Raw genomic sequence first — 27385 nt, 5'->3', positions numbered from 1 at the left:
GGGTTTCTGCGATTAGTACCCCAACGTGACACAATACCAGTAGAGAGTCTTCGCAGGGGGTCTGCAAAGAGCCACGCCACCAGACCACCTTCACAGCTTGAGTTTCAGTTAAACGGGTCAGCTAAGAACCATAGTCTTTTAGACGTTTGGCTCTGGTTTCCAAAGGGCGAAGCCTGCAAAGAGCATTGGTGCCTTAGCTTGTGTTATGATGCCAAGGGATCCAGCCTGAGAAACTGGTGCCATCTTTTAATCAATAGGGCAGTGGTTTCAGAGTACCAACTCTGCAGCAGAGAAAGGCAACCTCTCAGATGAGAGATGATACAAGCAAGACTACAATCTTATTACCCATGATTATTTAAGAAGACTGTATAATGTCAAGTTTTGGTTGAATCAGTGTTATTTCAGTATTATTTATATGCTATTAGTAAAGATTAATCCATGGCTAGCTGTGCTTTAAATAATTTTAATGTATGACATGAAGGCACAGAACCACTTGATGTGAAGTGTAGTGTGCTTAAATTGTTTTATGCACAGCTAGCCGTTGATTATCCCGCTTATACGATGGTCATTTGCCAGCATTGACAGCTGAAAGCTGTTATTGACGTTTGCAGTGCAATATTTGACCAGGAGGGTAAAAATGACGGTTATTTTTGTCAGTTTTAAATCAGACACAGAGATAAAGTAGTGCATTAGATTACATTTATTTGAATGAATGATGGAGAGAGAGATGAGAGATGCATGTGTGATTTATCTGTATCTGTGTGTAGCGTCTCTCTCGAAGATGTTTAATTATTTAAAAACCAACGATGTTACTCCCTCGTTGCTGAAAATATAATGTAGCGATTCAGTAGCAAAGTTATTTTATTATTCAAAAGTCATGGATCCCTGTTGAAATGTTTCTGTGCTCCTGAATGTTTCTGTGTACGAGTGATGTATGTGTGTGTGTGTGCGCTTCAATGAAAGCAGCGCATTAATATAGTTTGGTGATTAAACTGACTTGGAAGTATCTGTGCATTAAACAGTGTAATTACACACCTTCTGGCCAATCAGAATTGAGTATTCAGACAGACCATGGTATAATATTTTTTATAAATACTTTAAATTTGCTTTTATTTATTTATTTTTATATTTTCAGTTTTTGGTAAAATTTGTATTATTTTTTTTTTAAATATTGCTATTTAGGTGTAAAAAAATTTTATTTCAGTTTTAGGTTTCATTCGGTTTTGTAAAGTAATTTTAAGTTTTTATTTATTATTTTGAATATTTTATTTTATAATATTCATTTTATTTTTTATTATTTAGTTAATAATTTTAGTTATTCAACTTGCCAAAGCAACATTCCTAATTTTCGTTCTAATTTTATATTTTATTGTATTTCAGCTTTATTTTTAATTAATATTTTTAATAGTTGTTTTATTTATTTAATAATTTCAGTTAATTTCTTATATTTATTTTTTTATAATATTGATTATTTACAATATTTTTTTATAATTTTTTTTTTTTGTAATTTAGGTAATAATTTCAGTTTTTCAACTTTCCAAGGCAACATTTATTTTTTTGTTTACTTTACGCTTTTCATCAAATATTTTTTTTATTTTATTTTATTTAACAAAAATGTTATTAATAGTTTTTACATTTATCATTTATTTATTTAGCAATTTTGGTTAATTTATATATTTATTTAATGTATCATATTTATTATTTGTATTGTACATTTTTTATATTTTTATATATTAATATATTATATATATATATATAATATTAAATATATTTATTTATTTAATAACTTAGTAATTTAATTTCTTCAACTTTCCAAGGCATATTGCATTTTATTTCAACTTTATTTCAATAAGCAAAAAATGTTTTTAATAATTAAATAAAAAAAAAAAAAAAATAGTTAACATGAATAACCCTGGGTTGATCTAGTCAGCTTTATCTTAACCCTGGTGGTGACAGCAGCAAACTAGCATCCACAACAAATTCTTGTCTTTTCAGCAGTTTGTCATAACCTCAACAACAGCTTCCCTAACCATAGCTTGTTTGCTCCAAATAGGTGTTTTCAGTGGATATGGATGGATCGCATATGCAGGTGGTACTGAACGTATCCGTGGACTATCCTGAAAACCTCGCCGTGGATTGGGTGAATAATAAACTGTACATAGTGGAGGCCAGCGTCAACAGAATCGACATGGTGGACTTGGATGGGAGCAATCGGGTCACGTTGATCGCCGAGCACCTGGGCAACCCAAGAGGTCTCGCGCTTGACCCGACTGTGGGGTGAGTTCCCGGAGGAGACGTTAGACGGTTCCCGCTGACTTTAATCTTATCCTAGCTTCCTCCACATAATCCGCACCCATTGTAAGTGAAATCATAAAGCTGATCTTGGATCTGCAGCTTCAGATACTGAGAACCGGAATGTTGCATACTGTCTGTAAGGATTAGTCCGAAGTAATTAAGCAAAGATGAGCTTCATGGAAACCCAATAGGGCCGCACGGCCAGGTGGCCCCCAGCTAAATTGAGAAGTGACAATTAATGCATAAAGTTGAATCGCTATGGATCTTGTTTGAAAATAAAGTTCCTTGGGTATTCATTTCAAAATCCCCTAGGGTTTTATCCGCAACCCAATACTGTCCAAACTGAGTGCTAACAGTATATTAGAGTAAATACCTTTGAAGTTCAAGTCTTTCAATGCAACATGAGATTAATAAATCATGTTTGTCAATATAATTGGACAATTTAATTTAGGTTTACTTCCTCTTTTTATTGTAGACGTTAAATGTGATTTAAAAAGAATGTCTTGTGTCACAATGAGGTTATTGTGTTTGAGTTTAGGTACCTCTTCTTCTCTGACTGGGATACTTTGAATGGGGAACCAGGTCTGGAGAGGGCCTTTATGGATGGAACCAATCGATATGGGATCATCAGGACCAAACTCGGCTGGCCCGCTGGGATTACTTTGGACCTTGAGGCCAAGAGAGTGTATTGGGTGGATAGCCGTTATGATTATATTGAAACCACAACCTATGATGGCTTGCACAGGTATCTCCTACATGTTTCGTATGGAAATGCATGGTGATTTTCCCAGGTTGTTTCCACTTTTCAAAAGTGCATTAAGCTCTTATTTGAATTCTCCAATAGGAAAACGGTGGTTCATGGTGGTTCTGTGATTCCTCATCCATTTGGCATTACTTTGTTCGAGCATTCAGTCTACTTCACTGACTGGACTAAGATGGCTGTCATGAAGGCTAATAAATACAGCGACAACAGCCCACAAGAGCTCTACAGGACCTCTCAGAGACCACATGGCCTGACTGTGGTCCATGCATACAAACAGCCCTTTGGTAAGCAGCCTACAAAGTGCATGTGCCACTCAAATGATTAATATTAAACTGCATCTGGTGTGGTCTACGTTCTAAGCAATGAATCAAATGAACCAGCCAGTGTTGTGTTAACTAAGGCCCTGTTTCCAGCTGGTGTTAAGATGCGTTTTGGTCGATCGGATCACAGGTCGATGATGCTAAATACAGCTTTCAACCACTTCCAGATGTAGTCAAAAACTCATTTGACCAGATTGCTTTCGTAGTGTAAACGCTCATGTGGTTGAATAATACATTAGACCGCCTTCTCTCTACCTACTGAACTAATGTGTAAGCATTACCGGAAGCAGATGGGGTTTAATATTTGACCCAAGTTTAGTTTGAAGGCGAAAAATGTACAGTTTTCTCTCACCATTCCCGATAGCCTCGTGGGCAGCACGCCGACAAATAGCGCTGTCCTCCTCTCTCTCTCCCATCTCGCTTCCTGTCTACTCTATACTATCCTATCATAAAAAAGGCAATCGCCAAAATATAAAATCAAATAAGTGGTTGAAAGTGGGCAAAAGAGATGGATTAAAACACTAACAAAACTCATCTTAATACCAGGTGTAAACAGGGCCTAAAACTAAAACTGTCATTTTTGTTAATATAAATAAAGCTGCAAAAAAATATAAATATTGAATTATATAGATGGAAAAGTTTAATGAAAATTAGAAATGTTGGCTTTCACAACTAACTGAAATAAGATATGTACTACAATTACTAAAGCTAAAACTGAAAAAAAAAAAAAACTAAATACAAATATTTAAAATGTCATTAAAACTAACTCATGTTCATTTCATTAAAACTAACTAATGTTAAGTATAAAATAGAATATATTTGAAGTTTAAATTAAAATATGCAAATATATACATGCACACACACAAACATACTGTATATACATATGTGTGTGTGTAAATATACATATATTTGAATATTTTGATACAAACTACATATATTGGAGATAAGGAGATTTCATTGTCATTTGCGACGATATAAAATGGTGGTCACTACTGAACCGTGTGGACCTTGTTTATATCAAGTATCAAGATTCATCTCTGGTGATGCATTCACAAGTGGTCAGCGCTAAATACAGGTGTAAACATGGTCCAAAAAGTTTTTATTCGATCAGTGAAACCACACATAAAAATAGTCAGAAGTGCAATGTGATCTCATCTTATTTGTAGTGTAAAAATTATATTAATCTATCCTGTTGCATCCTGGACAGCAGTTAAACACCTGTGAATCAATCACTGTGCTTGGAGAGGTTTTAAACAAAAATACTGAAAGACGTCATGTATGAATGACTGCTAGTCTTTTGTGGTTTATTTTGGTGACATGTATGTTTGTTTGATCGGCCAGTAAGTAACCCCTGTGGCACTGATCGAGGAGGCTGTGAGCACATCTGTGTTCTGAGTCACAGAACTGATAATGGCGGTCTGGGATATCGCTGCCGCTGCCGAATGGGCTACGATCTGCATGCAGATGGCAAGAGATGCGTCGGTAAGACAGATCCTAGTCACACCTTATGTTTGTTTCTTTGATTACCATTTGCATCTTATGTTTTGGTGTCATATATTAAGACATCAACCTTTTGATATAGAAGAGCTTGATGTTTAAAGAAAACATATAATGAAAACCATCATGCAAATATGTCTCTTGCAGCTGTGAGGCAGTTTCTGCTGTTCTCCAGTCAGCTGGCGGTCAGAGGGATCCCCTTCAACCTGTCCACACAAGAAGACGTCATTGTACCTGTGACAGGAACTCCATCTTATTTCGTTGGAGTGGACTTCAGTGCTGCAGACAATTCAATTTTCTTCTCTGATACAGTGAAGGACATCATCTACAAACAGAAAATTGATGGAACCGGTGAGAATGGCTAGTTTTTTGTATGCATATTTCAGTAAACCTGCTGTAACCGTTTGAAAGTCTTTGCTAACTTCAGCTATACTTTCATCAAATTGAGAAATTAACCCCAAATATAAATTATTGTCATTATTGTGTTAAATTAAAAAAGCATCTAATAAACATTACCAAAAGAAGCTTTAGAAAAAAACAAAAAAACATTTTATTTATTAGAATTTATTACATTAACTTTTAGGCTTCGACGGTCATGAGGGTAAATGATGACAGAATTATTAATGGAAATCTGAAATTTTGAAACAATGCTCAAAACAAGCAACGAAAACTGCCAGTAGGTGGTGGTAAATGTCTAAATTAGTAAGTAATTGAGTCATTCATTCATTCAATTCGTTCAAACAGCTGATTCATTCAGGAATTAAGTAAATGGCTCTCTTTAAGAATGAGCCGTTGAATCATTGGTTCACCCGACTGATTCACTCAAAACGCGGATTCATTCAGAATCACCGCTGTGTGTTGCTCAGAGACGCACAGCAGTTCTGCTCTGACTTTTAGGTAATATTTTCGTTGGCAAAACTGAGCAAAAGCTACGGAAGAGGATTAGGGCCAAGCAATAACAAAAAAAATAAAACCATCTTGAGATTAAAATTGTTAAATTTCGAGAAAAAACTCGTTAAAGTTTGATGAAAAAGTCGAGATAAAATGTTGAGAATAAAGTCATTAAATTCAGAGAAAAAAGTTGTTAAATTGCGAGAACAAATTAGTTAAATTATGAGAAAAATGTCATTAAATTTCGAGAAAAAAGTCGAGATAAAATGTTGAGAATAAAGTAATTAAATTATGAGAATAAAGTCATTAAATTATGAGAAAAAAGTTGTTAAATTATGAGAACTCATAATTTAATGAGTTTATTCTCAACATTTTATTTAGACTTTTTTCTTGAAATTTAACAACTTTAATCTTGAGATGGTTTTATTTTTTATTATTGCTTGGCCCTAATCCTCTTCCGTAAAAATCAGACAAAATTGTGTCTAAAATATTAAACAATGTTAACTTCTGTTTTTTTTTTTTACTTGTATAAAATCAATATCATATTTGCACTCGTGCTATCCGGGACAAAAATATCACTTGTGTGGTATTGTGCTCATTACCCGTGTGATGTTGCTTAACTATATCATAAAACAAATATGAGACAAAAACTCATACAGGGGCATTTAGGGTCATTCTAACTGTAATTCTATATCCATCACGCAATGAGTTGTTGCCCTGCTTCATGATCGTCACCAATGAACTTTATGAAATTTAAGATGAACTACTTAGGTCTGGGGTGTGTATATGTTATTTTCCCCTGTAACTAATTAAATAAATTAACACATTAAATAGACAGCCCTAAAATGTATAATATAACAAAAGAACACGTAAGAGAATAACCAAGGCTTATACACATAAACATTGACATGTCCGAAAACCCAAATTGAGGAAACTAAGGGCTTAGATACAGAGTAATGAGGATACTAATTAAACAACAGGTGAACGAAATCAGTAACTAAGGAAACAAACTGTCACACACAAGGGAACTAGGTCAAGATACACACGGCAGAACCAATCTTATCTCATTCATTTTGCTGGTGAAAAAAAGCGCAAAATCTTTGATGAAATGTCCTTGACTTGTAGGCAGATAAAATGAGGAACTGATACTCACTGAATACTCCGTTCAGCCCTCGGGATGTTTGCTGTGTGCCAACGACACATTTCGCTGCATGTGATCTCGCCTATCAGCTACCTTCAAAGGCCAACTACATGAGATATTGTGTTCGCTGGTGTTGGACTACATTTCTAAAATAAATCCATGACACTAATACCTTCCTCCTCCTGACTCAACCCAAAAAATATAGACAATTTAACATATTTTTTTTCCATCACCTGTGAGACACAAGTTGGGAGGCAAGCGCTGTTGTTCTTTAGTGCCAAAGTGCAGCCAGATGATTAGGGTTTCAGAAGGGGCAACACACATGGGAGCCTGGTGCATTGTGGGGCTAAATGAAGTGCTGTTTAAGAACCCATGAATTCAAAATGGATTTTTTGTGGCTTTTAGTCCATGTTTGTGTGCAGACTAGCAGTGGATCACACTTTCATCTTTGTGTTTCTTTGCGTTAAACTGCATAGGCCTGGAGGTACTAGCAGCCAATCGGGTGGATGGTGTGGAAGATCTTGCTTATGACTGGATATCAAAGAACCTATACTGGACCGATCCACGGTACAGGAGTATATCTGTCATGAAGGTCTCTGATAAGTCCAGACGAGCCATTGTACGCAACCTCAACAACCCCAGATCCATAGTGGTCCACCCAGTGGCTGGGTGAGTCATTTATTAACTAGTCTTTTTGATGATATTGCTATTTTATATACAGAAAAAAGAAAAGTAGTTAATACCATGGCTCTGTTCCAAAACTTAGTGATCTGCAGTAACTTGCTGTCTTCTAGGAAGTGAAATGAAATCCAATTTGGAGTGCTCTACATAGACATCAACTCTAAGAATCATACAAATAGCATGCAAGTGCACAGGAGACACAGGCACAGCAAGTCCTGTGAATTATTTTCAATAGAGTTTGGCATTTGCATGTTGCGAAGCTAAAAATGAGATATTTTATAATGCATAGCACATGCAAATATTGGTTAAAATAGCATTTTTTTATTAGATTTTTATGAGCCAGCATTATTTTATTGTTGTTTATATACTGTTATAATATTTATTCATATTTTGAATTAGCTTTTATTTTTATATTTTTCAGTTTTATTTTCATTTATATTATATTTACAATATTTATATTATATTTATAGTATATTTTTGTATAAATTATTTTCAAAGTTGTAAGCAAATGAACAGTGGAGTACGTTTAACAAGAAAATGATATTTCAGTCTTTTAGCTTCCAAATTCCATGTTAGTTTTATTTTATTTTATTTTATTTTATTTTATTTTATTTTATTTTATTTTATTTTATTTTATTTTATTTTATTTTATTTTATTTTATTTTATTTTATTTTATTTTATTTTATTTTACTTTTGTTTTTCCTTTACTGACAATTATGTGTAACAGTTTTAGTTGTAGTTCATGATTTAAGCTGCTATTGAATGAATTATATTTATAATCAATATTTGTCTTGATTTGTCTGGCATCTTGGTCTGAACTTGTTGCATTATGGTATAAATAATTATTCTGTAGTTAAGCTGCCTATCTTTTGGAACAATGTTCCCCATGATGCCTACCTAGACAGCTTACTAGATTTTGAAACAGAATTTTCATTGTCATTGTAGGCTAAAAATTGTGCTCACAAAACATACACCGTCAGACTTTCCTCCTTCATCGAGAGAGAAAAAAAAAAAAAGGGATTGTGATCGTGGGTCCAAAATCACAGACACGTTCAAATGTCAACAGGCACAATTCATTGAACGGCGTCAGCTAGAAACACAGCTCGAGCGAGCATAGCTTTCACCTCGCTTCTCTGTTTCCCTAAGACCATGAAAATAAAATCAGGCCACTTGTGTCCAGTCACACCTTTCATAATGCAGGAGGTGCCCAGCCATTCATAGATTGCTCCTGCTTTGAACCTGGCACAGATAAAGGAGTTCTTTATGCCGTGCTAGTGGGACATTTCCAATGGCTTCAAAGTCATGAGGCCTCTAGGCCCAGGAGACTAGATTAGTGCTGCATGAAGGCTGGTATTGTAGTGCACACTAAGAACTTGGCTTAATGGGGGAAAGCCCCACAGAGCGCTCAGATAAACTGTCTACACCTCACCGTTTATAAATAAAACCCAGCGGATGGTTTTGAAAGTGTCCCCACCTATTAATTTGGCTTTTAGTGGGGGCACAGGGAGAGGATTTGTGGTGATTTTGGCATTGTTTCCTCATGCTCATGCTGTCCCAAACATGTCTTTTGACTTTTTGGCCGCTCTTTTCAGTTTAATGAATAAGGACTGGAGCTGTCAAACTCCAAAATGATAAAAAGCACCATAAAAGATGTATCATAAAAGTGGTCCATATGACTTTTGTGTGAGGAACAGACTGAAATTTAAGACTGAAACTTTGAGAGAGGGTAGCAATGTCTGATTGTTCAAATTGTTCAGTTCAAAAGTTTGAGGTCAGTATTATTTTTTTTTTAAATAAATAAATATTTTTACTTAGTAAGGGAACATTAAATTGCGTCAGTAAAGACATTTATACTATAAAATATAAAATAGATTTGTATTTCAAATAAAAGTTGCTCTTTTGAACTTTCTATTTATCAAATAATCCAGAAAAAAGCAGCACAACAGCTTTCAACATTTCATTAATATATGTTTCTTGAACAGCAAATCAGCATATTAGAATGATTTCTATAGGATCATGTGACACTGAAGTCTGGAGTAATTATATGTGTGTGTATATATATATTTATAACTTTTACGGTAGTTTTTAAGCTTGAAAGATTGCATGTAAAAGAGCCTGTGTTCATCTGGGGAAAGAAAGTAAAATCATGTGTAAAGCCATGTGTGTGTCTTTGTGCTCGGCAGCTATATTTTCTGGACTGACTGGTACCGTCCTGCGAAGATTATGCGGGCCTGGGGTGATGGGTCACATGCTCAGTCGATTGTAAACACCACTCTCGGCTGGCCCAATGGCCTGGCCATTGACTGGAGGTGAGTTGTACTGAATGAAACCACAACAATACAGCATTCATTAGTGCTCATAATACCACAAACAATAATCCATCTCTGTTTCATTCATAAATCTGCCTCAGTTTGGTTTAAAGGGTACATAACACACACATGCTGCATCCCAATTCACCTACTTATACTACGTTCTAAAAGTATGTACTGATTTTGTAAAGAAAAAGTACATACTTTTGAGTGTGTAGCAGAAGAGGTTGCAAGCTTTGGGACATACTACCTCGTCATAATTGCGTCTTTAACGGACGTTCTGTCGCTTAGTAACGCAACCTGTAACTGTTTAAACTACCCTGTCGATCATATTGTCACAGTTACAATCCTCCACATCGAATTAAATTTATTTTCCTACCGTTTCGGAGAGAAATGTAGTCGCACGTTTATCTGCCAGTCATGGGTCTTTCATGCAGAGAACTTTCCTCATCTTTGCATAATGATGCATTTAAAAGTTAATGACCAAATGCATCGTTATAAAAGTTCACAATGCTGTTGCAGATGAAATATAATGTGGATAACATTTAATAAATATCTTTTCGTCAGGTTAGATACTGATTATTAATCATTCAAGCCCCTTTATCTTAACCGTCGGACTCGCACGTCCGTCATGTTTGTAGTTTTTTAACACTTTTTATTAGTTTTTGTAGTTCTAATGGAATCCTGCACTTCGAATTATAACCAGAAAAAGTAGACTATCCGGGTATCTTTGGAATACTCATTTCAACATACTACGATTTGGGACCTAATAATTCTTTTTTCAAATACTATTTAGGACGGATAGTATGCGAATTGGGACACAGCAATCACATGTTAATCTTGAGTACCTATAGAATAGTAGTGCATCCTTCACATCTCCAAAAAGTCTTTAGTTTTATTATATTTATAAAAGATAGACACGCTGTACAGAGTCTTTCCAAAAAAAGCCGAGCTCCTGGAGGCATGCCGTGGGCAGAGATAAAGAGTCACGAGCGCAGAGATCGTCTGCAAGCTGTGACATCATTATAAATAAAAAGGGAACAAAAACATTCAGGTTGTTTAATTGCCAACAAAACACAGACATTTGATTCAGCTTTACTCACCGCCCGCGATCTGCAAATCCAGCGTCGAACTGGGACTTGTTTACAAATCATTCGTCACTGAAATTCCGGGTACAAACAAACATATGTGCAAACTAACTTCATCCACTGTTTCCTTAACGCTGGGTTCTTTGGGAAGCTATAAACTTTTGGAAACTTTGGCCATGTTTAGCATGAGAATGCAACTCTTTAACAGTGTAAATAAGTCAGAATGCATGAAATAGCATTACACCCCCCCTTTAACTTCAATGGCTTCCTAAAGCCATGACTCATCGTTCTTTGTTTTGTTGCACATTCAATGCACACTCACTCCTAATCTCTTTAAAATCATGATCGGACATAATCCTGTTTCTTAGCCTTGACCTAATCCCCTCTCCTCTTGATCATGTCTCTGCCTCTCAGCGCCATGCGGTTGTATTGGGTGGACGCCTTCTTTGATAAGATCGAGCACAGCAATTTTGATGGACAAAACAGGCTGTCTTTGGAACGCATCACCCAGATCTCCCATCCATTTGGACTTACTGTTTTTGGAGGTGGGTTTATTAATATGAGTCTGTCTGAACTGAGATGCAGCTGAGTAGCAGTCTAAATTAAACCCACCGACTGATGTAATGTTAATTTTCCCATTGAGTAATGTCTCATCATCACAGTGTCATCCTAAACATGTTAGTCTCAATGGCCTGTTCTTTGATGACGGATAGTCATTTCTGGTATCTGTGAAATGAAGCTCATTATGCTGCTTTCTTAAACTTCAGTGTAGTTCATCTGTTCGGTGCTGAAAGATAAAAGGGCAGAAGTCAGAGTTCATGGACTGGTATTTCACAGAGATGGCTTGCTTGATTACATTAATGAAGTTTTCTGGTCCAGGTTACGTGTACTTCACCGACTGGCGGCTGGGTGGAATCGTGAGGGTCCGTAAAACAGACGGAGGGGAGATGGTGATCATTCGTAGGGGGATCAGTCACATCATGCACGTCAAATCTTTCAACGCTGACTCGCAGATTGGTGAGAGCCACTTTCATCTGTTTATTGATGAATTTACCTTACTCATTTTTGCACAGGCTGTAATGTCTCCACAAAGGGGTTTGTAATACCCATTTATCCACATACAGCCAATAAAACAAATTAGCATACTCCGTAACATGAAGCAGTAGATGAAATTAACTTAATCAATGTTTAATCAATGATGTACATTGCTTTTTACCCCCAACAGGATCTAACTTCTGCAGCAGGCAAACTAACCCAAATGGAGACTGCAGTCATTTCTGTTTCCCAGCACCGTACTCCCAACGAGTGTGTGGCTGCCCATATGGAATGAAGCTGGAAGCGAATCAACAGACGTGTATAGAAGATCCATCCAACGAGCCGCCGACCCTCCAGTGCGGATCAAACTCATTCTCGTGCACTAACGGGAAGTGTGTCCCTCAGAGCTACCAATGTGACGGGGTCGACGACTGTCATGACAACAGTGACGAGGCCAACTGTGGCGCTAATAGTAATGTTTAATATTTACATTCCATGCAAATATTTATGCACTGAAAGCTGTGTGATATATATTTAATAATTATGACAGTTTTGCTGGCACAATACAGTTATGCAACGTCATGAAGGCATTTTTTTCCAAAGCAAATTACAGCAACAAAAAGCTCTTGTGGAAGGAATTATTCAGTGCCGAATCTCACCTTTAGACCTTAAATCCTTAATCAACCAGTACATATTAGATAAAAGACACGCAGAATAGGAAGAATGTCAAGATAACTAATTATTTGAAATAAATCCTGTGGTGAGAAAAATATGGATCTACCTATTTAAATCCAGACATGATCAAGTTGTGTATGCAAGGTGTCATATAAGCCATGTTACACTGATTCATGGGCATTTATTGAAGGGACAAAGGACCATAAAAAAAAGTCTATCTTTTCTGCCCAATTTTTAATAATAATAATAATAATAATAATAATAATAATAATAGTAAACTTTATTTTCTATTGCACCTTTAAAAGTAGCATCTCAAAGCGCTTCACAGAAGGAAAAAAAAAGCATACGATTATACAAACATTACTTTAAAATGAGTGAGATAAAATAAAAATTTAAAATTAAATAAAAATAAAAATAAAAACACACCAAATAAGAACATACTATCAAAAACAAGTAAATTAAAATTCAATTTCAATATAATCAAGTAAAAGCTACCCTAAAGAAATAAGCTTTATGGATTTAAAAACACTAAGGGATTCTGCTTGCCTAATCCGAGCAGGCAAGGAATTCCAAAGTCTTGGAGCCGCTGAAGAAAATGCCCTATCACCCATAGATTTTAAACGGGTACGTGGGATGATTAAAAGGCCAGTTTCAGAAGAGCGGAGAGCACACACAGGTGTGTAGGGGGCTAAAAGCTCAGTAAGATAGTGAGGAGCCAAACCATTCAAAGCTTTGCAGGTAAGCATGAGAACTTTAAAATCCACCCGAAATCTGACAGGGAGCCAATGTAAAGACTCCAAGACTGGAGTGATGTGATCCCTTGTCCTGGTTCCAGACAGGATTCGGGCGGCTGAATTTTGAACCAGCTGTAATTTATTTATGGTAGCATTTGAGACCCCGACCAGCAAGGCATTACAATAATCAATGCGAGAAAACACAAAGACATTGATCAGCTTTTCAGCCACCGGGTGTGACAGCACAGGACGCAATTTGGCAATGTTTTTTAGATGAAAAAATGATGTCTTGACAGTGTTCTGAACATGGGGAACAAATGTTAAATGTGCATTTTGTTTGAAATTCCAGTGTAGAGCCATCCACACTTAAAGACCCAGCCTTACGTATCTGGTAGGGTGAACCAATAAGCATTGCCTCCGTCTTGTCACTTATTAGACACAAGAAATTTCCAGACATCCATTTTTTTATCTCAGAAATACATTGAGAGAGAAAAGACACAGCCACATTAACATCAGGTTTTGAATTTACATAAACCTGAATGTCATCTGCATAAAAGTGAAAGTTGAGACCAAGTGATCTTAAAAGTTGACCCAATGGAAAAATGTAAATGCTAAAAAGTAAAGGGCCCAAAATTGATCCTTGAGGAACACCAGATTTCACAACACCAATATCAGATTTGCAACCACCCATAGTAATGGACTGCTTTCGATCTGAGAGATAAGACTCAAACCAGCATAGTGCAGTCCCAGAAACACCAAAGACAGACTCTAACCGAGTAAGTAAAATTGAATGATCAACAGTGTGCATTGAATGATCAGAAAGCGGCACTGAGATCAAGAAGAATCAAGATAGAAAGACAGCCAGTATCAGAAGCTATTAACAAATCATTAGTGACCTTAACTAAATTAATGTCATGAGACAATGATTTTTATCTTTAAAGGTCTTATTTTGTTAGATGGACCCAAAAAAAACTTTTATCACAAGTTAATTTAACAAATTAGTTAATAACAAATCTTTCATAGAGCTGTATATACAACATTTAGTATATATATATATATATATATATATATATATATATATATATATATATATATATATATATATATATATATATATATATATATATATATATATATTTTTTTTTTTTTTTTTTTTAAGTTGATTATTTTTTTTAAAATGTTACTATTCATTGTATTGTTTATTGAATCATGTCATGTAATAGAAGGTGAAGCTGCTATGGCAATACATTTAAATAGCAACCAAAGAAAATGACATCATGCTTCATGCATTCTCTGGGAATTGAACCCATGACCTTGGCGTTGTTATTTGAGCTACAGAAATGCACCCTATTTTATGATATTTTTTGTAAGATTTTCACTTTTCCACTTGCAATGAAAATGTTTTTTCCTCACTCTGCTGGCTCACAGATAACACATGCTCGCCCATTGCCTTCACCTGTGCCAATCAGCGCTGTGTGCCCAGAAGCTGGCACTGCGACGGACACAATGACTGTTTTGACGGCAGCGACGAGAGGGACTGTCCCACCCAGACCCCTGGCACTTGCCAGGCTGACCAGTTCAGCTGTGCCAACCATCGCTGCATCCCCCGCACATGGCTCTGTGACACCGACAATGACTGCGGAGACGGATCGGATGAGAACAACTGTGGTGAGCTTTGACTCTAAATTCCGATTGGATGAGGTGCATATTTTCAGAATGCCAGTCCAAATCCGATTTTTGTGCATATCCGTTTGAAATCCGATCAGATTTAGCAAGTGTGAAAGGCAAAAAATCAGATGAATATTTTTTTTACTAATCCGAATAAAGCCATGCATACCAGCCTCCTGCGGTTCTGCCACTGCCTCAGAAGACGCAGTAATCCAGCGCGGGATATAGTGCATTTTAGATAAGATACGCCTTAGGCTACGTTCACACTGTCAGTCCAAATCCGATTATTTGTGTATCCGATTGCAATCTGATCTAAAATTATTGATGTCCACATTGTGTATCGCAATGTTGAGATCTGATTTGTGTGTCCATGCCACTCTTTTGTTTTCCGTAATATATATGCATTGGTTTTTTATGGCAGTGACTTTGTATGAATGTAGCTTGAAATGGATTTGTAAATCTGTGCACTGATGGTTTTTATGTTTTTTATGTATATTAAAAAAAGTCAGAGATCTCAAAATGAACTCGTATATTTTTCATCAAATTCTGTTAAAACCAAATCTTTTAGCACTATATTCTTACTATATGTGAAAAATGTGTCTGTTTTTATTTTTTCTTAAGGTATTTTAAGAGAAACATCTGAGACAAAGCTGATGCTGAATGAAACCTAATTGAGAACCCTAAGTCTTTTTAAGAGCAACTTCTGAGCAGCTTTTCTTGTGGTGTCACTTTCTCTAGATTCTATTGGCACATGCCACCCTGGTCAGTTCCAGTGTCCGGACCACCGCTGCATTGACCCCAATTATGTGTGTGATGGAGACAGAGATTGTGCAGACGGAGCGGATGAACAGGGATGTGGTAAGAGTTCATTCTATGCAGTTAACCTGCAATATTGTTTAGCTTAGAATCGCAGATCTTTTATTGCATTGCATGGTATATATTGTTTATGTAAAAATCGTAATGCCGTAAATTTCTTTACAAATTAAATGTATTTCAACATACAGTAAACCACACATGCCCACAAATGGCCGTGCTAACATATATGAATTCTCTCACAGCATAATAAAATCTCTAATGGAAGCTGATTTTTAGTTCTTGACTAAATCTGAGTAATTCTTGTTCTTCTGATCATCAGTGTACAACTGCACAGCCTATGAGTTTAAGTGTGCAAACGGGCATCAGTGTGTCAACTCGTACTACCGATGTGATGGGGTGTTTGACTGTAATGATCGCTCCGATGAATCTGGCTGTCGTAAGTATTAGAGAAATTACTTTTGAATTTGTCTTTTTCAGTTCTGATTATCTTCAATATTTCATTCAATTATGATAATTATGTAGGGCATTGCATTGAATATGCAGTATATAAATGGGTGAATCTTACAAAAACATTTCCAGTCACTGCGCACCCCAAAATAAAAAGGGAAAAAAAAGTCTTGAACTGTAAACTCTCAAGTGTTGGGTTTTTAAATACATATCGGTTGTGTGTCTATTCAGAATAATTTATGAGCATCAAACTTTTTCTTTTGGGTATGTCATTTATGAGCCCCCCTGCCAAAATGGGTTTACATGGAAAGGGATTAAACCTCAGGAAACTAAACTAAAATATGCATTAACATGCATGCATTAACTTGACCTTTGACCCTTCCAGCCACTAGGCCACCTGGCATGTGTCACCACGAGAGCGAATTTCAGTGCCAGTCAGACGGCAGTTGTGTTCCCTCGAGCTGGGAATGTGACGGGCACCCAGACTGTGAAGATGGCTCAGACGAACACCACGTGTGCCCACCGCGGACATGCCCCTCCTCGCAGTTCCGCTGCGATAATGGGAACTGTGTTTTCCGTGGCTGGATATGTGATGGAGATAATGACTGTCGAGATGGCAGCGATGAGCGAGACTGTCCCACACCACCGTTTCGTTGTCCCAGCTGGCAGTGGCAGTGCCCTGGACACAGTGTGTGTGTTAACCTCAGCAGGGTGTGCGACAACACTCCAGACTGTCCCAACGGAGCAGATGAATCCCCTCTCTGCAGTAAGTCATGCCATATGTTTTACTGAGATTTACAGCAGTATGCAAGACATATACGCTACTGTTCAAAAGTTTGGGGTCAGTGCGATTTTCAAAGAAGTTTCTTATGCTCACCAAAGTCGCATTTATTTAAATTTTACAAATATTTTAGGGGAAATATATTTTACACAATTTTTACACAATGCAATCATTTACAAATCTCATAAACGTATATTTTATTCACAATAGAATATCAAATGTTGAAAGTGAGACATTTTGAAATGTCATGCCAAATATTGGCTCATTTTGAATTTCATGAGAGATACACATTCCAAAAAAGTTGGGACAGGTAACAATAAGTGGCCTGAAAAGTTAAATGTTCATATAAGAAACAGCTGGAGGACCAATTTGCAACTTATTAGGTCAATTGGCAACATGATTGATTATAAAAAGAGCCTCTCAGAGTATATATATATATATATATATATACTCCATGTATATATAAAACCATGTTACATTTTTTTCAGGATTCTTTGATGAATAGAAAGCTCAAAAGACAGAATTTATTTAAACAGCATTTATTAAAAAAATCGTACTAACTTCAAACTTCAAACAGTAGTGTATAGACTGTATAAAATAAAGCATCTTGACAGTTTTTGATAAGATTAGACATTGATGGTAAGCTCATTGCTGCTCCCTAATGAACATCTCGGCTTTGTTCTAAAACCTAATGAGCTGCTGATGTAAGGCAGAAATTCTTAAATTAAATATCATGTTCACGGAGTTTCTGCCTATGTACAGTTGGTAGCCAACCAGAATAATACTTTTACCTTTCCCACAGCGACAACATTAGGGATGTTTATTTGTTGCCTTTTACCGCCAAGTGACGCTATAATCACAGACTTTGAAAAGTTAGAAAGTGAACATGTCAGTTAATTCTCTCAAGTATTAAATTCAAGTGAAACATTTTAGTTAAACAAACTCATAATCACAGTACTGTAATTTTAAAAGTACAAACCCGATTCCAAAAAAGTTGGGAATTCATTGTACAAATTGTGAATAAAAACAGAATGCAATGATGTGGAAGTTCCAAATTTCAATATTTTTTTTCAACATAGATGACATATCAAATGTTTAAACTGAGAAAATGAGAAAAATAAGTTGATTTTAAATTTCATGGCATCAACACATCTCAAAAAAGTTGGGACAAGGCCTTGTTTACCACTGTGTGGCATCCCCTCTTCTTTTTATAACAGTCTGCCATCGTCTGGGGACTGAGGAGACAAGTTGCTCAAGTTTAGGAATAGGAATGTTGTCCCATTCTTGTCTAATACAGACTTCTAGTTGCTCAACTGTCTTAGGTCTTCTTTGTCGCATCTTCCTCTTTATGATGCACCAAATGTTTTCTATGGGTGAAAGATCTGAATTGCAGGCTCGCCATTTCAGTACCCGGATCCTTCTTCTACGCAGCCATGATGTTGTAATTTATGCAGTGTGTGGTCTGGCATTGTCATGTTGGAAAATGCAAAGTCTTCCCTGAAAGAGACGACATCTGGATGGGAGCATATGTTGTTCTAGAACTTGGATATACCTTTCAGCATTGATGGTGCCTTCCCAGATGTGTAAGCTGCCCATGCCACACACACTCATGCAACCCCATACCATCAGAGATGCAGGCTTCTGAACTGAGCGCTGATAACAACTTGGGTTGTCCTTGTCCTCTTTAGTAGGGATGACATGGCGTCCCAGTTTTCCAAAAAGAACTTCAAATTTTGATTTGTCTGACCACAGAACAGTTTTCCACTTTGCCACAGTCCATTTTAAATGAGCCTTGGCCCAGAGAAAACGCCTGCGCTTCTGGATGATGTTTAGATATGGCTTCTTTTTTGACCTATAGAGTTTTAGTCGGCAAGGGCGAATGGGATGGTGGATTGTGTTCACTGACAACTGGAAGTATTCCTGAGCCCATGTTGTGATTTCCATTACAGTAGCATTCCTGTATGTGATGCAGTGCCGTCTAAGGGCCCAAAGATCATGGGCATCCAGTATGGTTTTCCGGCCTTGACCCTTACGCACAGAGATTGTTCCAGATTCTCTGAATCTTTGGATGATATTACGCACTAGGGCTGCACGATATATTGGATGCGATTGTCACGCGCATTTCGTCAGTAAAGCCGGTTCCCTGATTACCGCTAAATCGCCATCACCTGCTTTCAAATGGAGCGGCATTTAATAGACAGAGCCGTAGATCACTGATAAGCCACACAATATCGCGTTCATATCGCAGATGAATCGCCTTCAATAATGAACGCGATATTGTGTGGCTTATCAGTGATCTACGGCTCTGTCTATTAAATGCCGCTTTACTGACGAAATGCGCGTGACAATCGCATGCGATATATCGTGCAGCCCTATTACGCACTGTAGATGATGATAACTTCAAATTTTTCTCTGAGAAACTCCTTTCTGATATTGCTCCACTATTTTTCACCGCAGCATTGGGGGAATTGGTGATCCTCTGCCCATCTTGACTTCCGAGAGACACTGCCACTCTGAGAGGCTCTTTTTATACCCAATCATGTTGCCAATCGACCTAATAAGTTGCAAATTGGTCCTCCAGCTGTTCCTTATATGAAAATGTAACTTTTCCGGCCTTATTGCTACCTGTCCCAACTTTTTTGGAATGTGTAGCTCTCATGAAATCCAAAATGAGCCAATATTTGGCATAACATTTCAAAATGTCTCACTTTCAACATTTGATATTTTATCTATATTCTATTGTGAATAAAATATAAGTTTATGAGATTTGTAAATGATTGCATTCCTTTTTTATTCACAATTTGTACAGTGTCCCAACTTTTTTGGAATCGGGTTTGTATTTAAATAAATGTAGGCGTTTATTATTATAAGTATAATATAAGTAAACGTTAACATTGTGAGCCCAGTTTTGCGTACTTTATGATATTAAGAATGAAATACAGTAGGTTGTTATGATCAGAATAATAAATGTGATACATGAATTAGGCTTGAGAGTATTGACAGTGTAAGACGATAGCCTTGTGGGTAGCACTACAACATGTGTTGTGGCTGTGCCTCAAGCGTTCCAAGTGCGAGTCCCGGCTCTTCGAGCCCACTTCATAATTTTGTCTCTAGTTTTAGTCACAAATAAAAACATTTGAAATGTACATTTATTCAATCGAAAACATTTTCGGAGCTTTGTCATTCTTTGTTATTTTGCGAACGACTTTGAAATGCAACTGATTAATTTTTGCCGCTGACAACCAACGGTAGAGTTTTCTAAATCGATCTAGATGAGTTTCCATTCTTGTAGGATGCTGCTTATGTAGACAGTGAACAGCAGGCAATCTCACTGAGTTTTAAAACAGAGCCCTGGTATTTAAAAATTAATTATTTAAATTAAAATGTTTGGTGTACATGGAATGGAATAATTGTTTGGATAAATACTAATGAAGGTTGAAACGACTTCCCAAAAAGTTTAACCATTATTGTACGTCAGCAGGACTTAAACAGCCCTTATTCTGCAGATCAATCCCACAAATCGCCATTCTGTTTGGTCTCATTTAAACCAGAAATAGAGTGCTAATGACTTAAGTGTTCATGGTTCAAAATCTACACGTTCTTTCGAAACATGTCCCTGTGTTTAGTACAAGTTAAAACCCACAGATGTTGTTGACTAACAAAGAAAATAGTTTTAAGTCATATCTCATTCATAAATACAAGCAAAAAAAGTGTACACATCACACTTCCAATGGGGCAATGCATTACATCTGAAAAGATTAAAATACACATGATGCTTTTTATTTTTACCTGAAACTAAATCTACTGTATTTAAAATGTTTTTTGTTAATTGAAATAAAGCTAGAAAAAATATATATATTTATATAAATATTAGATGAACTTAAAAAACTTACTTTAAAAAAAAAATTGAAATGCTCCCTTGGCAACAAACTGAAATAAAATATGCTTAAGTTAAAGTACTAAGATAAAACTAAATTGAAATTAAAACAAAAACTAATAAAAATGACAAAAAGATGAAAATGAAAACTTAAATAATATTGCATAATACAAAAATAACATTGGCTCGATTCATTTGAATAACATTGGATTCACTTGAAATGTCTTGCCCTGTAAACTTCAATTGTGAGTTTCTGTAAACAAGATTTTTATCAACTGAGGGATGAATCAAAATTATTTTCTCTGCTAATCAAAAGCATGTCACAAGATGCTGATATTGAAACTATTAAATGGCAATTCATGTAGCCAGTCAGTTGATTCCAATACTTCATGGATTATTTCAGTATGTTGTCCGTGTTATGAATCCCATTTGTCATCAAATCATGCATGTGTTTAGCTAATCTGTAAATTAACATTGAAATGATCTGTGATTTTCCTTCCATGTTTCCCTCCCTTCTCACAGATGAGCCCTTACCAGGTAGGCTGAATCCCTAATTGCCCACAATCCTCTGCATGAAGCACTAATGTATCCCAGTATTTGCCTGGCTGTACTCACTAACCATCCAATTACCATCAGAGTGTCTAAATATGGCGAGATTGTGTGTGTTTAGTATTTTAGACACTTAGATGTAGTTTGTAGTACTATTTATTTATTTATGTGCAAGTCCATAGAAATGGTGCACAACCACTGAAGAAGCTCACCCAATACCAGTTGCAGAAATAGAAGACAGCAGATTTAAACAGTAAACTTTAGGGCTGGGGAATATATTGAATATTCATAAACAATATATTTGCAATGATTATGTAAATGAAGAAACATCATCATGGACATTACCTCTTTTTTTTTTTTTTTTTTTTTTTGCCAGCCAGCCAGCACCCACATTCTTGATCGTTTTCACAAAATATTTTATTCTAGCTTCATGCATTCTTTTTTGATGAACACTTGAATGTTGAAGCGATGCTTCTATTGCTTGTTTCTGCTTCTCCACTTGTTTTTGGATCCGGAGATTCTGCACCATTTCAGAAGATGCATAATAGCGCCCCCTCTGCGTTTTCAATACCCATCGAATTGCGCAAATTGAAATTACCAAGTTAAAATATGCCCAATGGAAACACATTAATTTCACGAAAACTCCCATACATTGCAATTTTTTTGGAATGACTTGACATTGTCACTTAACATTGGTTAATGGAAATGTGTAAGGTTTCCTAAAGACATTAGATCAGTTTTGCAAATCCTTTTGGTTTTGCATCTCTTATTTAAACTTCATTAGCAAAAATGACATTAGAGTTGGTAAATTTGATTAGTTTTCTAGTAGACAAACATTCATTAATTGGTTTGCACCCTCAAATATTAAAATGCTTTAAAATTTAGATAAATATTGCTGTTCATTTCTGTGTATTGCTTTTTGGTGCATATACATGAAAATAATTAATAATAATTAATCCATCAATTTGAGCTAAATGAAAAAGAGAAATGTTATCTTGGCAACTAGCTGAAATAATTTTTTTTAGTATTTTATTTTCTTTCAGTTAACATTTATTTTATTTTAAATAACAAAAATGTTTTTTATGGTTTTAGTTTTTAGTTTCAGTTAACTATAATACATTTTGAATTTAATTGGCAAAAATGGCTGTTTAATCTCAAAAAGGGTTTATTTGAATGAAAAGAAAGCACCTTTTTATGCAATTTTAGAGTAAATATACAAATATAGAGATTTTTTTTTTTTTAATCTATATTGCCCAGCCCTAGTGAGCATCCCCTTTAATGGTTGTGCTTAGCGTGTTCCCAGAATACCTTGTGTCTTCATGTATATGTAGGCATTCATCTCGACTTTTCTGCTTCGTCGTAGACCAGGAGAGCTGCTCGGATAACAACGCGGGCTGCACTCACGGCTGCATCCAGGGCCCGTTTGGAGCCCAGTGCACGTGTCCTATGGGATACCAGCTGAGTAATGACTCAAAGACGTGTGAGGACATCGATGAATGCCATCCTCTGGGCATCTGCAGTCAGCACTGTTTCAATGAAAGAGGCTCCTTCCGATGTCATTGTCAAGATGGATACACCCTAGAGGCAGATGGACGCACCTGCAAGGCCTCAGGTTTGTGCGTCTCCACTGAGCTTTGGGAACTCTGACAGATATTAGTGGAGTGAGTGGACTCCAAGGGCCAACTGGACCAGCTCAGCTGGGTCTAGTGCAGCTTCTCGGATTACCACAGATAAGACAAATAACATATATGTCAGTCACAAACTTTCTTACGGGGGTAATTAGGTGGTAATCACCAAACAAAGGGTTGTTTATGAGCTCTGCCGCTGACAAGAGCGCTCCCTTGAGATAACCTGTTGAAAAATTCTGTCATCCGATATACCTCGTCTTCTTTCTGAATGTTGCTTTTCAATGGGACTCTTTTTTTTTTATCCTATTTGGCCATGTCAGATATGTCTTGCATAGTTTTATAACTGAGAGCGGATGAAGAAAGTTTGGATTCATTTCTAGTCCTGCTGCGAGGTTATTTGATATATTTTGAGATAATTGTGATCATTGTGTACTTTATATTTTAATCACATATTGCTATCCAAATGAAGCACAAAATGCTTACATGCCAGTTAGAAGTTGGACTCACAAAAGTTGGAATTATGTTTCTCATGATGCTGAAAGGATTATGCTTGAATGATTGGAATATTTTGTTTGTATACAAAAAGTGCATTTATATGAATTTCATTACAAAACTAAAATGAAATTTATTTTTTAATTTATTTATTTATTTATTTTTTTTAAATGGATGAATATGACTGGATAGTGAAGAAAAAGCATCAACGGGTGTTTTTTAAGATTTTGGTCACTTCATAATTCTCATATTTTCATTTGCTTTATTTCATAGTTTTGATGACTTTGTAATTCTAAAATCTGCAAAATAGTTAACAAAAGAATTACAAAATATTTTTTTAAAAAAGATGAAAAGATAAATATATTTTTTTAAATATTTTAAAAAATATTTTAGACATTTAAATATTTAAAATGTTATTTTAAAGGTTTAAATTATTATGTTTTATGTAACTGACAGAAAGGCAATGAAATCATTGCTCACAAAACATTTGAATGGCAAATAATCACCAGACAAACTTTTTATAATCATAACAACCCTAATAATTAATTTTGTTTTGTACACAAATTCATTACAAAACTAAAATGTAATTTATTTTTTAAATATTTTTAATGGATGAATTGGACTCAATAGTGAAGGAAAAGCATCATATAGTATGGTCACTACATAATTTTCATACTTTCATTTGTGCTATTCCATAGTTTTGATGACTTAACAATAATTATGAAATGTGTACCAAAATAGCTCAAAAGAGTGTTTGTCTATAAAATAAATAAATAAATAAATAAAGTTAATTTTTTATGCTAGCATTCAGTTAAGATTTTATTTATTTATTTATTTTTGAAAGAAATGAACAATTTTATTGAGCAAAAACATTAAAGTAAACAAAAAGTGACATTTATAAAGTTAAAAATCCATTTCAAATTAATTTGGTTCTATTTCCTCTTGAGCAGCAAATCAGCATAGTAGAATGGTTATTGAAGGATCATGTGACACTGAAGACTGGAGTAATGATGAAAAAATACAATAAGAAAGAAAATTATTATTAAATTGTAATATTTCACACTATTCTGTTCTGTTTTTCATTCCTCTCTCTATTTGACAGGATCTCGAGAGGCCTTGCTCTTAGTGGCCAGTCGGAATCAGATTATATCAGACGATATCCTCGCACAGCCAAACGTCATTCGGTCTCTTGTGCGAGACGGCCGTAACATCGTAGCGGTGGATTTCGACTCGGTTACAGATCGTATTTACTGGTCTGACACCACCCAGGACAGAATATGGAGCGCTCACAAAAATGGGAGTGACCGCACAGTGGTGAGTGACGCAAACGCTGCTCCGGCACCCTTACAGTCATCATAAACCATCACCCCCCTTAAAATGTCATTTCTCTTCCCTGCCAGATCTTTGATAGTGGAGTGACCGTCACCGAGAGTCTCGCCGTAGACTGGGTTGGCAGAAACCTCTATTGGACAGACTACATTTTGGAGACAATAGAGGTGTCTAAACTAGACGGGTCCCACAGAACGGTGCTGATTAGTGAAAACGTGACCAACCCAAGAGGTTTGGTGGTGGACCCTAGAAATAAGTAAGACCATCACTACAATTGAAGTGCACTGAGAGCAAAAATGGTGTAGAAATAAATTACACTCAGAAAATTTCAGTTACTTACGAAGTAACACATTGAATTAAATTTTGAAAGATCATTTTTACAGTATATATAAAAATTTATTTGAATGACCATTGGTTGAAAAAGAAATCTAAATGTGCTCTTTTCTATATATATTTCAGCACGCACCTGATGTTTTGGACGGACTGGGGCAGAAATCCTCGTATCGAGAGAGCAAGCATGGATGGGAAGTTAAGGACAACGATTATCAGCAACAAACTTTATTGGCCCAATGGCTTAACAATTGACTACCCCAACAATCTGCTTTACTTTGCCGACGCTTACCTAGACTTCATTGACTACTGTGATTATGATGGCAAGAACCGAAAACAAGTGTTGGCCAGTGATTTGGTGAGACCTTTTGTTTTTATGTATTCATTCATGTTTATGAACATAAGAGGCGTGATTCTATAGCTTTGCATGAACAATACTGTACACTTCCTCAGTATTTTTGTCTTGTATTCCAGTATAAATATCTAAACTTTCTAGAATTGACCATTTCTAGAATTGACAATTGACCCTTCGCCAGGAGTTTGATTGACAAGCGATCTAACCAGTCATAACGCCGAATCCGCCATTTTGTCCGACAAAGCACTTAGCAGATTAACCTCAGTGGACTTGAACTTGAAAAATAATGTGTACTGACGTTTTTCCGCATTTGAAACAACATTTCTTCTCATGTTCATTCATGTTTATTTGATGCTATAAATAAACTAGTAGGAAGAGACGATCGGTTCACGAGCCGATTGAGCTGAGGCGCTACAGCGATCTGTCACGACACATTAAAGAGACACAAAATGTTTTTTATTGATCGAATTTCTTAAAAAAATTACTCAATTTGAAAGCTGGGACTTTGTTTAATATCATAAGTAACCTGCTCTGTCTTGTCCGTCGACGTGTTGTCAGTGTCCTCTTTACTCCACAATGTATTTTTCCCTCTGTGTGGCGTGACAGCACCATGGCTTGTCAGACAAAGTAACAGCAACTAAGAGGGGCGGGTCTTTGTGAAGGGTCAATTACTTGAGATGCAAAATTACATAAGATAAAAAAGTCATGAGTTCTGAAAAATGTATCAAAATGGAGTGAGTTTTTGCTGAAAACAAGAAAAATATCTGCAAATGGGGTAAGAAAATTAAAAATGCAGTAATTAAAAAAAAAAAAAAACAAGTTTATTTTTCTTACCTTACTTCTTACTTCTCATTTTGCATCTGAAGTAAATGTATATTGATTTAAGAATGTTTAGATACTATTTGGACTGGAAAACAAAACAAAAATATCAAGTAAGAAAATCAGTACATAATATGGTACTACTTCAAAAATGTTTGGGCAGGAACTCAGCATTAATTTAAACTGGGGGTGCAATGTTTGAATATTAGTCCCAAAAATGTAGTTGCAGTATGTGAATGCACAATGTGTTTAATTGAGTGCATACGATTTAGATTTTTAGATATTAGATATTTAGATTTGATCGATATTAATTTAACTGGGAGAATTTGAAATCAAGCAAAAACAAATGCAACTGCCTCTCTGAATGTCTAATTGGTCGACATTAGAGTGCACTGAAAACTTCTCAACTTTTGGTCACATGATAGAGCATCACTTTTGCAAACACTTGCATTTTCCCTTTATGTCCTTGCTATGCACATCCCCATTTAAATGTACTCGCAGCATTTGCTGATGCAAAATAAACTCTAGTCCCTGTGTTTATGAACTTGCATGAAGTATGTCTCTTGCACACTTATCAATACTTGTTTTTTTTTTACATATTTACCTTGTGAATAAATAAAACACCTCTTGTTTCTCAATGAAAAGGTACTTCAACATCCCCACGCAATTACCATTTTTGAGGATTTTGTCTATTGGACCGACAGATACGTCAACCGCGTGATCCGGGCCAACAAGTGGCACGGACAGAACCAGACGGTGATGCTGTATAATCTGCCCCAGCCCATGGGCCTGGTGGCACTTCACCCTGCCAGACAGCCTGCAGGTACAACACTTCAAAAACAGCTGGACACAAAATAGATTAAC

The 27385-nt window shown here is 36.0% G+C and overlaps 1 protein-coding gene across 6 annotated transcripts in view; it reads left to right on the top strand.

The window, feature by feature from the left end:
* lrp2a (low density lipoprotein receptor-related protein 2a) overlaps nt 1–27385 on the top strand; it is a 110620-nt gene that overhangs the window by 26050 nt on the left and 57185 nt on the right. For 5 of the 6 annotated variants that reach the window (XR_010897199.1, XR_010897198.1, XM_067410621.1 and 2 more), the window contains 20 exons: nt 2054–2277; nt 2834–3040; nt 3140–3342; nt 4720–4860; nt 5023–5226; nt 7384–7576; nt 9773–9898; nt 11401–11531; nt 11866–12003; nt 12212–12493; nt 14859–15098; nt 15837–15956; nt 16234–16350; nt 16747–17127; nt 21542–21556; nt 22932–23180; nt 24791–25002; nt 25089–25273; nt 25477–25705; nt 27167–27344. Coding sequence is in view for 4 of the 6 variants with exons in the window: in XM_067410621.1 (XP_067266722.1) it covers nt 2054–2277; nt 2834–3040; nt 3140–3342; nt 4720–4860; nt 5023–5226; nt 7384–7576; nt 9773–9898; nt 11401–11531; nt 11866–12003; nt 12212–12493; nt 14859–15098; nt 15837–15956; nt 16234–16350; nt 16747–17127; nt 21542–21556; nt 22932–23180; nt 24791–25002; nt 25089–25273; nt 25477–25705; nt 27167–27344 (3775 nt within the window). In the remaining 2 variants the exon portion in view is untranslated. The remainder of the gene's footprint in view (nt 1–2053; nt 2278–2833; nt 3041–3139; nt 3343–4719; nt 4861–5022; nt 5227–7383; nt 7577–9772; nt 9899–11400; nt 11532–11865; nt 12004–12211; nt 12494–14858; nt 15099–15836; nt 15957–16233; nt 16351–16746; nt 17128–21541; nt 21557–22931; nt 23181–24790; nt 25003–25088; nt 25274–25476; nt 25706–27166; nt 27345–27385) is intronic. The other variant, XM_067410622.1, reaches the window with a different exon arrangement.

This window comes from Chanodichthys erythropterus, chromosome 14, assembly GCF_024489055.1.
Source record: "Chanodichthys erythropterus isolate Z2021 chromosome 14, ASM2448905v1, whole genome shotgun sequence".
Classification (NCBI taxonomy): Eukaryota; Metazoa; Chordata; class Actinopteri; order Cypriniformes; family Xenocyprididae; genus Chanodichthys; species Chanodichthys erythropterus.
The sequence above is the reverse complement of the archived record's forward strand: the minus strand, read 5'-3'. Positions and strand labels throughout refer to the sequence as shown.